At 44.4% G+C, this 14,901-nt stretch overlaps 1 protein-coding gene across 7 annotated transcripts in view; it reads left to right on the top strand.

The window, feature by feature from the left end:
* The window catches only part of mki67 (marker of proliferation Ki-67), a 76,205-nt gene that overhangs the window by 41,210 nt on the left and 20,094 nt on the right, over nucleotides 1–14,901 (top strand). For all 7 annotated transcript variants that reach the window (XM_068052726.1, XM_068052724.1, XM_068052725.1 and 4 more), the window contains 2 exons: nucleotides 8,234–8,389; nucleotides 10,050–10,903. In XM_068052726.1, the coding sequence (XP_067908827.1) occupies nucleotides 8,234–8,389; nucleotides 10,050–10,903 (1,010 nt within the window). The remainder of the gene's footprint in view (nucleotides 1–8,233; nucleotides 8,390–10,049; nucleotides 10,904–14,901) is intronic.

Below are 14,901 nucleotides of genomic sequence, written 5' to 3'. Positions count from 1 at the left end.
CCTGGATGGGTGCAGCTCCAACAATAACTCAAGAAGCTTGACACCATTCAGGACAAAGCAGCCCACTTGATTGACACCCCATCCACAAACAATCGATCCCTCCGCCACCGACGCACAGTGGCAGCAGTGTGTCTACAAGATGCACTGCAGCAACGCACCAAGGATCCTTAGACAGCACCTTCCAAACCCGCGACCTCTACCAACTAGAAGGACAAGGGCAGCAAATGCATGGGAACACCACCTGCAAGTTCCCCTCCAAGTCAAACACCATCCTGATTTGGACCTACATCGCCGTTCCTTCACTGTCACAGTGTCAAAATCCTGGAACTCCCTTCCTAACAGCACTGTGGGTGTACCTACCCCACATGGACTGCAGCGGTTCAAGAAGACAGCTCATCACCACCTTCTCAAGGGCAAATACAGATGGGCAATAAATGTTGGCCTTGCCAGCGACGCCCACATCCCATGAATGAATTTAAAAAAGGTTAGTTTATAATAAGTAATTTGTTAGTTTGTAATAGCTAGATGCTAACAATTGGTATGCTGTTTAGTGAGTTTTAGCAACCTAATCTTACATTTCCCTGGTTGAGGGTGAGATATCCTTATCGGCGACTCATTAATTCATTTTACTATTTTCAAGAAAAGCTGCAAACTCTAAGCTGCGTGTCTTGTAATGCATTTGTCGCACAAGGTGCCTCAAATAGCAAAGCGTAGAGTCCCACTACTAACACTGTTTGGCTTGGGCTAGTATCATAAACACGGACAGAGACCGGAGCCGCGGATGTTGACCTACATGCTTCTACTCTGCAGAGCATTGGTGAGACCACTTCTGGAATACTGTGTACAGTATTGGTCTCCTTATTTAAGAAAGGATGTAAATGTGTTGGAAGCAGTTCAGAAAAGGTTTACTAGCTAGTACCTGGAATAGGCGGGTTGTCTTATGAGGAAAGGTTGGACGGGCTAGGCTTGTATCCGCTGGAGTTTAGAGTAAGAAGCGACTTGATTGAAACGTCTAAGATCCTGAGGGATCTCTTTTCCCCCCCCCCCTGCTACTGTCGTTGACAGGGCCCTCAACTGCGTCCGGCCCATTTCCCAGACCTCTACCCTCACCCCTTCCCCTCCCTCCCAGAACCGCGTCAGGGTTCCCCTTGTCCTCATTTTCCACCCCATCAGCCTCCATAGCCAAAGGATCCTCCGCCATTTCTGCCACCTCCAGTGTGATGCCACTACCAAACGCATCTTCCCCTCCCTTCCCCTGTCAGCGTTCAGAAGGGATCGTCCACTCCTCTATTCCCCCACCAACTCGTCCCCTTCCCACGGCACCTTCCCCTGCAATCGTAGGAGGTGTAGTACCTGCCCATTTACCTCCTCTCTCCTCAATATCCCAGGCCCCAAACACTCCTTTCAGGTGAAGCAGCAATTTACTTGTACCTCTTTCAATGTATTCACTGCTCAGAATGTGGTCTCCTCTACATTGGGGAGACCAAACGCAGACTGGGTGACCGCTTTGTGGAACACCTCCACTCAGCCCGTAAGCATAACCCCGAGCTTTCCGGTTGCTTGCCATTTCAACACTCCTTCGCGCCCTGCTGTCATGCTCATGTCTCTGTCATGGGATTGCTGCAGTGTTCCAGTGAACATCAACGCAAGCTCGAGGAACAGCATCTCATTTACCAGTTAGGCACACTACAGCCTGTCGGACTGATCATTGAGTTCAATAATTTCAGAGTATGACAGGCCCCCCCATTTTGCTTTTTATTTTTAGTTCTTTTTCTATATTATTTTTTGTTTATTTTATTGTATCTTAGTTTGTTCAGTTTGCCTACCCACTGTTTTTTTTCATGTTTGTACTTGTGGCTGTTCAGTTTTCAGTCCGTTAGCTGCATTTTTCAAGTCCTGGTGACATCCTCGTAAATCATGTCTGTACCCTCTCTTGTGCAATTACATCCTTTCTGTAATGAGGTGACCAGAACTGCACGCAGTACTCGAGTTGTGGCCTAACCAATATGAGTAATATAGCTCCAGCATAACCTCCCTACTCTTGTATTCCATTTTCTATACCTTGGTGAAAGGATTCCATATGCCTTCTTATCCACCTTATCGTCCTGTCCTGCTACCTTCAGGGATCGGTGGACATTCAGTCCAAGGTCCCTCACTTCCTCTACACTTCTTGGTATTTTATCATTAATTGTGCATTCCTTTGCCTTGTTTGACCTCCCCAAATGCATCACCTTACACTTCTCCAGGTTGAATTCCATTTGCCACTTTTCTGCCTCTTTGACCAGACCATTAATATCCTCCTGCAGCCTATAGCTATCCTCCTTGCTGTCTGCACACAGCCAATCTTTGTGTTGTCTGCAAACATCTTGATCATGCCCCCTACGTTTACGTCCAGATCTTTAATATATACCACAAAAAGCAGGGGGCCCGGTACTGAGCCCTGTGGAACGCCACTGGAAACAGCCTTCCAGTTGCAAAAACACCGGTCAACAATTACCGTTTTGTTTCTTGGCACTGAGCCAATTTTGTATCCACCTTGCTGCATTTCCCTGGATCCCGTGGGATTTTATTTTTTTCACCAGCCTGTCACGATGGACCTTGTCAAAAGCCTTGTTAAATTCCATGTCGACCACATCAACTGCGCTGCTCCCATCTATCTTCCTTTGGAATTCTTCTCCTCAAAAGACGGTGGAAGCAGTGCCTTTGAATATTTTTAAGGCAGAGGTGGATTGATTCTTGATAAGGGGGGGAAAGGTTATCGGGGGTAGGTGGGAATGTGGAGTTGAGGTTGCAATCAGATCAGCCATGATCTTGTTGAATGGCGGAACAGGCTCGAAGGGCCGAGTGGACTACTCCGGCTACTAATTCATGTCTGTTAGTTTTGTCCTGTTCCAAATCGGAGCCTTTTATGTTCAGTTTGAATTTGAGGGTTGCGTAATGGTATACTAATGTATGAATCTTGATGTACTTATCTGAAATTCTTCCTGACACTTCAGCTGAAGCAAGATCCAATTTATGGCTAGCTCATTTACTGGAGAAAAGGGAATTTTGGATGTGTGTTGAACATTTAGTGAGCTAACATCCTACAGTGTAATTTTAGGGCCAGGGTTTTTTAATGGCTCCACCTCCTGTGCTATGTGAGAAATCCTGGATGCCTTTGGTGGCCTGGGTGACTACATGTGCAGGAAGTGTCGCAGGCTAGTGCTCAGAGTATTGGAATGTGAGCAGTGGTTGGAGTCACTACAGTGTATCCGTGAGGCAAAGAACTTTGTGGATAACATGTTCTGGAGGTGGTCACCCACAGCTTAAAAATGTGCAGGTAGAGAGCCAGAAGGACATGGAGGACCAGGCAGGCAGGGCAGAGATGTCCTGAGGAGCAGGGAGGAAGAAGATTTGAAGAGCAATAGTCATAGGAGATTGGATAGCGAGGGGAACAGACAGGTGCTTCTGCGGCCACAGACATGACTCTAGGATGGTATGTTGCCTCCCTGGTGCCAGGATCAAGGCTGTCATTGAGCAGCTGCAAGACTGAGGAGGAGGTTGAACAGCCAGAGGTTGTGGCCCATATCGGCACCAATGACATAGCCAGAAAGAGAGATGAGGTCCTGCAAGCAAGGTTTAGGGAGCCAGGAGAGAGATTGAAAAGCAGGACCTCAAAGGTAGAAGTCTCTGAATTACTGCCGGTGTCACGTGCTAGTGAGTACAGAAATAGGAAGATAGAGCTGATGAATACGTGGCTGGAGAGATGGTGCAGGATTGTGGGCTTTTAGATTCCTGAGGCATTGGTATCGTTTCTGGGGGTGGGTGGGATCTGTACACACTGGATGGGTTGCACCTCAAAAGGCCCCCAGAGGCGCCGCCCCCTCCCTGCGGTGATACCAATATCCTCACGGGGTTTTGCCAGTGTTGTTAGGGAGGGTTTAAACTAGCTTGGCAGGAGGATGGGAACCTGAGAGTAGATTCAGAAGGAAGAGTGGTAGAGTTGGAAATGGAAGGCACAGGAAACAAAGGACCGGATTTTATTCTGGCAGTGGGGGTCCCAGCGACGGGCCAGAAGGCAGAGGGAAAATCAGCCTTGGCTCTCCAGAGCCTCGTTGCAATCAAGCAGCGGGCAGCCAATTAACTGCCCGCCATTGGGGGTGCCATCTCTTTAAGGGACGAGCTCCCACCTCCCGAGCTGCTGGCCAATTGGAGGGCTGGCATTTCTGCAGTGCCAGGTGGAGCAGTGGTCATTGTTGGTGCTGTAGGAGGTCTACAGTACTGAAGATGTCAGAGACCCTGGGAGAAATGAGTGGGGTCGGCCGGCCAGACAGGCCCCGTCAAACGATTGGGAAGTGGTGGGGTTGGGGGGGGTGGGGCAGCAATCGCCTCCGGGGGCCGTGGATTGCTCCCAAAGAAGGCCACCGACCCCACTAGGAGACCACCAGGTCTCACCTGGCAAAGTGTCCAGGTGGCAGCTAGCCCCTCTGACCTCCACAAAATTGGAGTGGAGCTGGGGAAAGGCCATTATTTGGCCTCTTAAGGGCCTCAATTGGTCAGGGGCAGGAAGGCCATCCTCAGCTTTCCCCACCCCAGACAAAATGGCAGGGGCCTGTACAATATCAGGAACTTCACCCCTAGCCTTTTTTTTTTTTTGTCCCCCACCCCTGTTCCCATCTCCAAGGGCAGGATAAAATGCTGCCCAAAGGCTAGGAATTAAACATCAAGGGTGTTTGGCAGTGCAAAATGGTATATACTTCAATACAAGAAGTCGAGGGAATAAGGCAGATGAGTTGTGAGCACTGATTGACGCTTGGGAAATGATGATGTAACTATTATTCAGACATGGCCGAAAGGGCAGGAATGACAGCTCAACATTCCTGGTTACAGAATTTTCAGACAGGATAGGGGGATAACAAAGGAGCACGGGGGGCGCAATATTGATTAAAGAAACAATTATAGATGTGTGGAGGGATGATATAGAAGGATCATCAAATGAGGCCGTATGGCTTTAACTGAAGAACAAAAAAAAGGGCAGTAACACTACTGGGAATGTACTATAGATCCCCCAACAGTCAGAGGGCGATAGAAGAGCAAATATGTAGACAAATATCTGAAGTGCAAAAACAATATGGCCATAATAGGGGATTTCAACTACCCTAATAATATAATAGAATTAGCGCGAAAGGCGCAGAGGGTGCAGAATTCTTAAAATGTGTTTTAGTAGAATTTTTTTAGGCAGTGTGTAGTAAGCCCAACAAGAGAGGGGGTGGTTTTGGACTTAGTTTTGGGGAATGAAACTGGGTTTGTGGAAGGGGTATCAGTTGGGGAGCACTTTGGCAGTGATCATAATTTAGTTAGATTTAGAGTAGATATGAAAGAGGGCAAAGATAGACCAGGAATAAAAGTTCTCAATTGGGGAAAAGCCAAAAGACTTGCAGGTTGATAGGTAAATTGGCCATTATAAATTGTCACTAGTATAGGTAGGTGGTAGGGAAATATAGGGACAGGTGGGGATGTTTGGTAGGAATATGGGATTAGTGTAGGATTAGTATAAATGGGTGGTTGATGGTCGGCACAGACTCGGTGGGCCGAAGGGCCTGTTTCAGTGCTGTATCTCTAATCTAAATCTAATCATAATCTACTAAGTTGAGATATGATTTAGCTGGAAGCAGCTACTTGAAGGTAAATTAGTGCCAGATTAGTGGGATGCATTCAACAAAGAGATAGTGAAGGTACAGAGCAAGTATGTTCTCTTAAAGAAAAAGGGTGGTACTATCAAATCCAGAGTCCACAGGGTGTCAAGGGGCTTAAAGGAGAAGTTAAAGAAAAAAGGGGAAGGTTATCACAGATACTGAGGGCTCAATACTGCAGAAAACCTAGAGTTTAAAAAGTATAGGATCAGAATTAAAAAGGAAATTAGAAAAGCAAAGAGAAGGCATGAAAAAGTATTGGCAAGTAAAATTAAGGAAAACACGATTTTTTTTATAAATACATAAAGATCAAGAGGGTAACTAAGGAACAATAAGGGTCATCTATGTGTGGAGGTGGAGGACCTGTGCATAGTTCTTCATGAATACTTTCCGTTTGTTTTCATGAGAGGGAACGATATAGACATTGCAATCAGGGAGGAGTTGGAAATATTAGATGAAATTAATATAGTGAGAAAGGAAATATTAAGGGGTTTAAACATCCTTGAAAGTGGATAAATCCCCAGGCCCGGATGAAATTTATCCAAGGCTGTTCAGGGAAGCAAGAGAAGAAATAGTGGAGGCTCTAACCATCCTTTCCTAATCCTCCGGTATTGGGTATGGTGCCAGAAGACTGGAGGACAGCTAACGCACCATTGTTTAAAAAGGAAGAAAGGGGTAGGCTGGAAAATTACCAGCCAGTCAGCCTAACCTTGTTGGTGGGAAAATTATTGGGAAAAAATTCTGAGGGGTAGGATAAATCTTCTTTTAGAAAGACACAGATTAATCAAAAACAGTCAGCTCAGATTTGTTAAGGGAAGGCTATGTCTGACTCACTTTGTTACTTCCTGAAAAAAACTCAATGAGGGTAATGGATTTGAGGTAGTCTACATGGATTGTAGCATAGGCTTTTGATAAGGTCCACATGACAGACTGGCCATGAAAGTAAAAGCCCATGGGATTCAAGGCAAGTAGCAAATTGGATCCAAAATTGGCTCCGAGACAGGTATTGGTTGATGGGTGTTTTTGTGACTGGAAGGTTGTTTGCAGTGGGATTCTGCAGGACTCCGTACTAGGTCCCTTGTCTTTTGTAGTTATATATCAATAATTTGGACTTGAATGTAGGGTGATGATTAAGAAGTTTGCAGATAATACAAAAATTGGCCGTGTGGTTGATAAAGAAGAAAGCTGGAGATTGCGGGAAGGTATTGATGGTCTAGTCAGGTGGCTGGAAAATGGCAAATGGAGTTCAATCCAGAGAAGTGTGAGCTAATGCATCTGGGGGCGGCTAACAAAGCAAGGGAATACTCTATAAATGGTAGGCTACTGACAGCCCTGACAACCAATTTTATCTGCAGAACCTGTGGAAGAGTCTGTCACTCTAGAATTGGCCTTTATAGCCACTCCAGGGGCTGCTTCACAAACCACTGACCACCTCCAGACGCTTACCCATTGTCTCGAGACAAGGAGGCCAAAGAAGACTGAGAAGTGTAGAGGAACAGGGGGGACCATAGAGTGCAAGTCCACAAATTCCTGATGGTGGCTGGACAGGTAGATAAGGTGGTCAAGAAAGCATATGGGATACTTGCCTTTATTAGCTGAGGCATAGAAGATAAGAGCAGGGAGGTTATACTGGAACTGTATTAAACACTGGTTAGGCCACAGCTGGAGCACTGCGTGCAGTTCTGGTCACAGCACTATAGGAAAGATTTATTTGCACTAGAGTGTGTACAGAGGAGATTTACAAGGATATTCTCTGAGCTAGAGAATTTTAGTTATGAAGAAAGATTGGATTGTTTTCTTTGGAGCAGAAGAGGCTGAGGGGAGACCTAATTGAAGTGTATAAAGTTATGAGGGGTCTAAATAGAGTGGATTGGCAAGCCCTATTTCCCTTGGTTGCGGGGTCTATAACTGGAGGGCATAAATTTAGGGTAGGAGGTTTAGAAGGGATTCAAGGGGAAATTGTTTCACTCAGTAGGTAGGGAACTGGAACTCACTGTTTGAAAGGGTGATAGAGGCAGAAAGCCACATAACATTTAAAAAGTACTTCGATATGCACCTGAAGGGCTGTAACCTACAAGGCTACTGATCAAGTGCTGGAAAGTGGGATTAGGCTGGATGGCCCATTATCGGCCAGCACTGACACGATGGGCTGAATGACTTCCTTCCGTGCTGTAAATTTCTATGATTCTCTTGGCAAAAATCCATATTTCTTGAGAAAATGAGCCACCAAAATAATAGAATGATGTGACAATTATACACATTATCTGGGCCAGTGCGATAACTAGATTAATTTGGTGTGAATAGCTTTTATCTAAGTCGAAAACAAATTATAACATGTATGTGTAATGAAATTTATCGAAAGCTTAATTTTTTTTCCAACAAAATTTTTCGTTTTTATTGGCAACCATCATGTAGTCTAGAAGAGGAATTCAAATTAGCATGAAGCAAGCCTTTCTGTAAGGGGCTATTACTCTTTCCAACCCATTGAAAGTTATGGCTGTTTTTGGCAGAATATTGTATTTATGTAACTTGTGCTTTAATAAATTTTTAATAATCAACAGGTGTAGCTGAAATGTTCCGTACTCCCACAAATGAAAATGAGAGCACATATCCAGTACTCTGCACCTCGAACATTGTTGATACTCAAACTGTTCTGGCCAATTCAATAACTCAGCAGTCATTTGAAGACTCAATTATCAAAACACCTGAAGAAACTGGTTAGTGTAATACCATTTGCTACTTCGTTAAGAGGTTGTTCTCTGCCATTATTACTGCCTCAGTCCAATATGCTATCTCTTCCCTTACCTCTTCAATCACCCCCACCCTTCCTGCATTGTCATACCTGCTTGCTTTCATTGCCTACCCCACCCCCCCACATACACCTTCCCTTTCCTACCATTTTTACTTTACCCCGTTAAGCTGGTTTCCCAGCATTAAAGTTGGGAAATCAGTGTGCTGTGTTTTTTAAAAATAAATACATTAAGTGCTGTAAAGAACAACTTCCCATTGTCGCAGATTAGTTCTGGGAAACTGATGAAGAATATGGAGGGCGTGGGCAGGATGAACAAAGAGGTGGCTGAGATTGTGACTGAGGCATGATGGGTCAATGAGGTAGAAAATGGATGGGGAGATCAACTTGAAGCTCAGAGCTAGGTGAAACCTAGTTATTAGTGGAGTTAGGATGTGCGTGGGCAACCTGAAGCCTGAGTCAGGCATAATGAGCAAAGAGCACACAGGTGCAAGGCTTGTGAGTATGAGAAAGGATGCTGGATGGCTGTATAGGTAAAGAAAAGCTGTTGGTGTTTTGGATCACAGTGCCACCCAGCTTCTGGAAGAATAAAATAGAAATGTGTAGCAAGTATAGAAAGCTATGCAAAGATTCTATCAAAATAACTAGTCATGACAAATATTTAGAGGTACTGTTTGTTTATGTAAGTTTTTTTAAGATTAGGTAATGTCATGGCATTTTCACATGGGGAGTCAAGATCAAGTTTAGTCTTTAATGTGGGGTATAAAATGGTGGCCCTATATAATTCTGTCTCCATGTTAAAGTCAAACGTTTATAATGTAACTAATTACATCCTATTGCCAGAGATGTTGCTGTAGTGCAATAATCCTGCACAGGGTGGCGGGTGGTTGTTATCCAATCCCGGTTTAACTGGTTTGTAGGCAACACCTGCATTTACATAGCACCTTTAATGTAGTAAAAGTCCCAAGGTACTTCAAAGGAGCATTATCAAATAAAATTTAACACAGAACGATATGAGATGTTAGGAAAAATGACGAAAAGCTTGGTTTAAGGAACATATTAAAGGAGAAGAGAGCGAGCAAGTCTCGGAGGTTTAGTGAGGGAATCGCAGAGCTTTAGGCCTGGGCAACTGAAGGACTACCACCAATGGTGGAGCAATGAAAATTGGCATGTAAAAGAGGTCTGAAGTGGAGGAGTGCAAGGATATTGGGAGGGCTCTGGGGCTGGAGGAGGTTACAGAGATAGGATGGGGCAAGGTATGGAAGGATATAAAACCCATGATGAGAATTTTAAAAACTAGGTGCTGGACCATGAGTCATTGTAGGTCAGTAAGCACAGGGGTGATGGGTGAACAGAACTTGGTGCAAGTTAGGATATGGGCAGTAGAGGTTTGGGTAAGCTCAAGTTAATATAGGGTGCAAGGTGGCAGACTGACTAGGAGAGTATAGACATTTTTCATTGTAAATGTGGAAATTACCAACAGGAAAACTTGGTAGGAAGGGTGCACAAATAGCTTATTAATATAATTACAGATTGATGTGTCCAGTAAGTGGTGATTATCAATTGCACCAAAAGCAATGTTGTAAAAGTTTTTGCCAATAAGATGCCAATGTTCCTTTTTCTTTTAGGTGTAATGACTGTCTCACCGCTAACTATCCGTGATACAAGAAATAGCAGAGAATACAACAATTCAGTTTCGCGTTTACTAAGATGCAGAGCTGATTTCTCTTCTAGTTTAAATGATCTTTGTGGAAGCATACCCAAGGTACCAAAAGTAAAAGGCAAGCCAGTGGAAGATATGGTTGGTGTAAAAAGAATCATGAAGACTCCCAGAGTAAAAGGCAGGTCAGTGAAAGATGTGGTTGGTGTAAAAAGAACCATGAAGACTCCCAGAATAAAAGGCAAGCCAGTGGAAGACATGGTTGGTGTAAAAAGAATCATGAAGACTCCCAGAGTAAAAGGCAAGCCAGTGGAAGACATGGTTGGTGTAAAAAGAATCATGAAGACTCCCAGAATAAAAGGCAAGCCAGTGGAAGACATGGTTGGTGTAAAAAGAATCATGAAGACTCCCAGAGTAAAGGAGAAGCCAGTGGAAAATTTTGCTGGGCTACAGAAGCTCCTGGCTGAAACTAAACAAAAAGCTGAATCTCCTGAGGTTAGCTATGTTGGAATTAAAAATTTGTTTCATTCAGAAAAAGAGATGGAAAGCTGTGACTATAGTGGTTTGGGTGAAATGTTCTCAACTCCGATAAAAACTGGAGAGAGATTAGATTCCAAGCAGCAGAGTTCAAAAAGAATTTCAAGCAAAGAGGTAACAAATAAACCATCAATGCTTGAGAAGATTTATCGTGATGAACAAACAACTGAAACATCTGAAAATAAATCGAGACAGATTGTAGAACAGCACAGTGGGCAGTCATCTGCAACAAAAACGCCTCCCCGAGAAACTGGTGGTAATTCAAGCCTGACATCAGGTGTTAAGGTAAATAAAACCTTAAGATTTAAAATGGCAGCAGAATTGGACTCAAATGATATCTGTGACAGTGTACTCAGTTATTGGTTTGTTCATCTTAATCAATGATAGCCTGTGATTCTTCTCTAATTTGTTATAGGTTGTGTGTTCTCATGACTGTAGAGTCTCCAATTTTTGTGCGCAATGTTTTCCCACACAGTCCCTCTGATGTCAGAATAACTTGGGAGCTGATTGTTCTTTTATTTCTTTTGGGTTCTGTTTGCTTTAGCTATTTGGCTACGAGTTGCTTCAAGCTTTGTCGTGCCCATTGTGAATCACCTTTTTGCCAGTTTTTTTTTAGGCAATCCTGATGGATTGAATCAACCACACAGGAGTGCTTACCAAGCTTCAGTCACCTTTCGATAGTTTAGTTTCAAGCATTTGGACCAGGTGACCAGCCCACCTTTGCTGCACCTTTACTATTGTTGTATCTATGCCTGCCACATTTGCTGTTCTGGGAACATCGATGTTCTTGCCGCTGTTGAATTTTTGTATTAATTTCCACTTGGAAGGGAAGAAAGAATACTGATATAGTGCCTAAGCGGTCCAGAGATCTCACACTTAGGGTAATATAATTATTGCCTTTGAGAATAGCAAATAAAGCACTGGGCGGCGCAGTGGTTAGCACTGCAGCCTCACAGCTCCAGCGACACGGGTTCAATTCTGGGTACTGCCTGTGTGGAGTTTGCAAGTTCTCCCTGTGTCTGCGTGGGTATTCTCTGGGTGCTCCGGTTTCCTCCCACAAGCCAAAAGACTTGCAGGTCGGTAGGTAAATTGGCCATTATAAATTGCCACTAGTATAGGTAGGTGGTAGGGAAATATAGGGACAGGTGGGGATGTTTGGTAGGAATATGGGATTAGTGTAGGATTAGTATAAATGAGTGGTTGATGGTCGGCACAGACTCGGTGGGTCGAAGGGCCTGTTTCAGTGTTGCATCTCTAAACTAAACTAAATAAGCTGAGGGCACAGATAGACACGTGACTTTATGATATCATAGCTATTATAGAAACATGGCTTAAGGAGGGACAGGAATGGCAGCTCAACGTTCCTGGTTACAGGGTTTTTAGACATGATAGGGAGGGGGATAAGAAAGGAGGGGGAGTGGCAATTTTGGACAAGGAAACTATTACAGCTGTGAGGAGAGATGGTATGTAGTTCATCCCGTAAGGCCATATGGATTGAGCTGAGGAACAAAAAAGGGGCAATCAGAATTCTGGGAGTATACTATAGACCCCCAAAGAGTCAGAGGGAGATAGAAGAGAAGATATGTAGGCAAATCTGAGAAGTGCAAGAACAATAGGGCAGTCATAGAGTGATGGAGAGATACAGCACTGAAACAGGCCCTTTGGCCCACCGAGTCTGTGCTGACCATCAGCCACCAATTTATACTAATCCTACATTAATCCCATATTCCCTACCACTTCCACACCTTCCCTCAATTCTCCTACCACCTACCTACACTAGGGCAATTTACAATGGCCAATTTACCTATCAACCTGCAAGTCTTTGGCTGTGGGAGGAAACCGGAGCACTCGGCGAAAACCGACACGGTCACAGGGAGAATTTGCAAACTCCGCACAGGCAGTACTTAGAACTGAACCCGGGTCGCTGGAGCTGTGAGGCTGCGGTGCTAACCACTGTGCCGCCCCATAATAGGGCAGTAATAGGGGATTTTAACTACCCCAATATTAACTGGGATAGTTTTTAGTGTGAAAGGAATTGAGGGAGCAGAATTTTTGAGGTGCATTCAGGAGAACTTTTTTGCCCAGTATGTAGCAAGTCCAACAAGAGAGGGCGCAGTTTAAGACTTCATTTTAGGAAATGAAAATGGGCAGGTGGAAGAAGCAGCAGTATGAGAGCACTTTGGTAGTGATCATAATTCAGTCAGTTTCAACATAATTATGGAAAAGGACAGAGATAGAACAGGAGTGAGAGTTCTCAATTGGGGCAATGCCAATTTTAATAAACTGCGGAGTGATTTAGCAAAAGTGAACAGGAACAGCTACTTGAGGGTAAATCAGTGTCAGGATAGTGGGAGGCATTCAAAGGGGGAGATTCAAGGGGTTCAAGGTAAACATGTTCCCACAAAGATAAAGGGTGGGGCAGCCAAATCTAGAGTCCAATGGATGTCAAGGAGCCTACAGGGTAAGATGAGGCAGAAAAGGAAAGCCTACGTTCAACACAGAGAACTCAATACTACAGAAAGCCGAGAGGAGTGTAGAAAATGAAGGGGTGAAATCAAAAAGGAAATTAGGAAAGCAAAGAGGGCATGCAGAATATTGGCAAGCAAAATCAAGGTGAACCCAAAGATGTTTTGTTCAATGAGTGGCCTGACATTGGGAAGTTCTGAGGAACAAAGGGACCTTGGTGTGTTTGTCCATAGATCTCTGAAGGCAGAAGGGCAGGTTAATAGGGTGGTGAAAAAGGCATATGGGACACTTGCCTTTATCAATCGAGGCATAGGTTACAAAAGCAGGGAGGTCATGTTGGAGTTGTACAGAACTTTGATAAGGCCACAGCTGGAGTACTGTGTGCAATTCTGGTCGCCACATTATAGGAAGGATGTGATTGCATTGGAGGGGGTGCAGAGGCAATTCACCAGGATGTTGCCTGGGATGGAGCATTTAAGCTATGAAGAGAGGTTGGATAGGCTTGAGTTGTTTTCGCTGGAGCAGAGAAGACTGAGGGATGACCTGATCGAGGTGTACAAGACTATGAGGGGCATGGACAGGGAGCAGCTGTTCCCCTTAGTTGAAGGGTCAGTTACGAGGGGTCACGAGTTTAAGGTGAGGGGCAGGAGGTTTAAGGGGGATTAGAGGAAAAACCTTTTACCCAGAGGGTGGTGACAGTCTGGAATGCCCTGCCTGGAAGGGTGGTAGAGGCGGGTTGCCTCATATCCTTTAAAAAGTACCTGGATGAGCACTTGGCACATCGTAACATTCAAGGCTATGGGCCAAGTGCTGGCAAATGGGATTAGGTAGACAGGTCAGGTGTCTTTAATGCATCGGTGCAGACTCGATGGGCCGAAGGGCCTCTTCTGCATTGTATTATTCTGTGATCTGTGATTCTGTGAATACATTAAGAGGAAGAGGATAACTAAGAAGAGAGTAGGCCCCATAAAAGACCAAAAAGGTAACCTATGTGTAGGAGTGGAAGATATTGGTCTGGTTCTTAATGAATATTTGTGTCAGTCTTCACCAAAGAGAAGGACGATGCAGATATTGCATTTAAGGAGGAAGAGTGTGAAGTATTGTATGTGATAAACATAGGGAGAGAAGAAGTATTATTGGGGTTAGCATCCTTGAAAGTTGATAAATCACCTAGGCTGTTAAAAGAAGCAAGAGAGGAAATAGCAGAAGGTCTGATCATCATTTTCCAGTCCTCTCTGGATACAGGTGTGGTGCCAGAGGATTGGAGAATCGCTAACGTTGTACCTCTGTTTAAAAATGGAGCGAAAGATATACCGAATAATTACGGGCCAGTCAGTCTAACCTCAGTCGTGGGCAAATTATTGGAATCTATTCTGAGACAGGATAAACTGTTACTTAGCAAGGCATAGGGTAATCAAGGATAGTCAGCATGGATCTTGTTTGACCAACTTGACTGAATTTTTTTGAAGAAGTAGCAAGGAAGCTAGATGAGGGTAGTGCATTTGATGTGGTCAACATGGATTTTAGCGAGACTTTTGACAAGGTCCCACATGGCAGACTGGTTTAGAAAAAAATCCCATGGGATCAAGGGAAATGTGGCAGGAAATAAAGGGTAATTGTCGGCTGTTTTAGTGACTGGAGGGCTGTTTCTAGTGACGTTCCGCAGGACTCAGTACTGGGTCCCCTGCTTTTTGTGGTATATAACGATTTGGACGTAAATGTACGGGGCATGATCAAGAAGTTTACAGGCGACACAAAGATTGACCGTGTGGTAGGTAGCGAGGGGGATAGCTGTAGGCTGCAGGAAGATATTGATG

This window comes from Heterodontus francisci, chromosome 20 (genome assembly GCF_036365525.1).
Source record: "Heterodontus francisci isolate sHetFra1 chromosome 20, sHetFra1.hap1, whole genome shotgun sequence".
NCBI lineage: Eukaryota > Metazoa > Chordata > Chondrichthyes > Heterodontiformes > Heterodontidae > Heterodontus > Heterodontus francisci.
The sequence above is the reverse complement of the archived record's forward strand: the minus strand, read 5'-3'. Positions and strand labels throughout refer to the sequence as shown.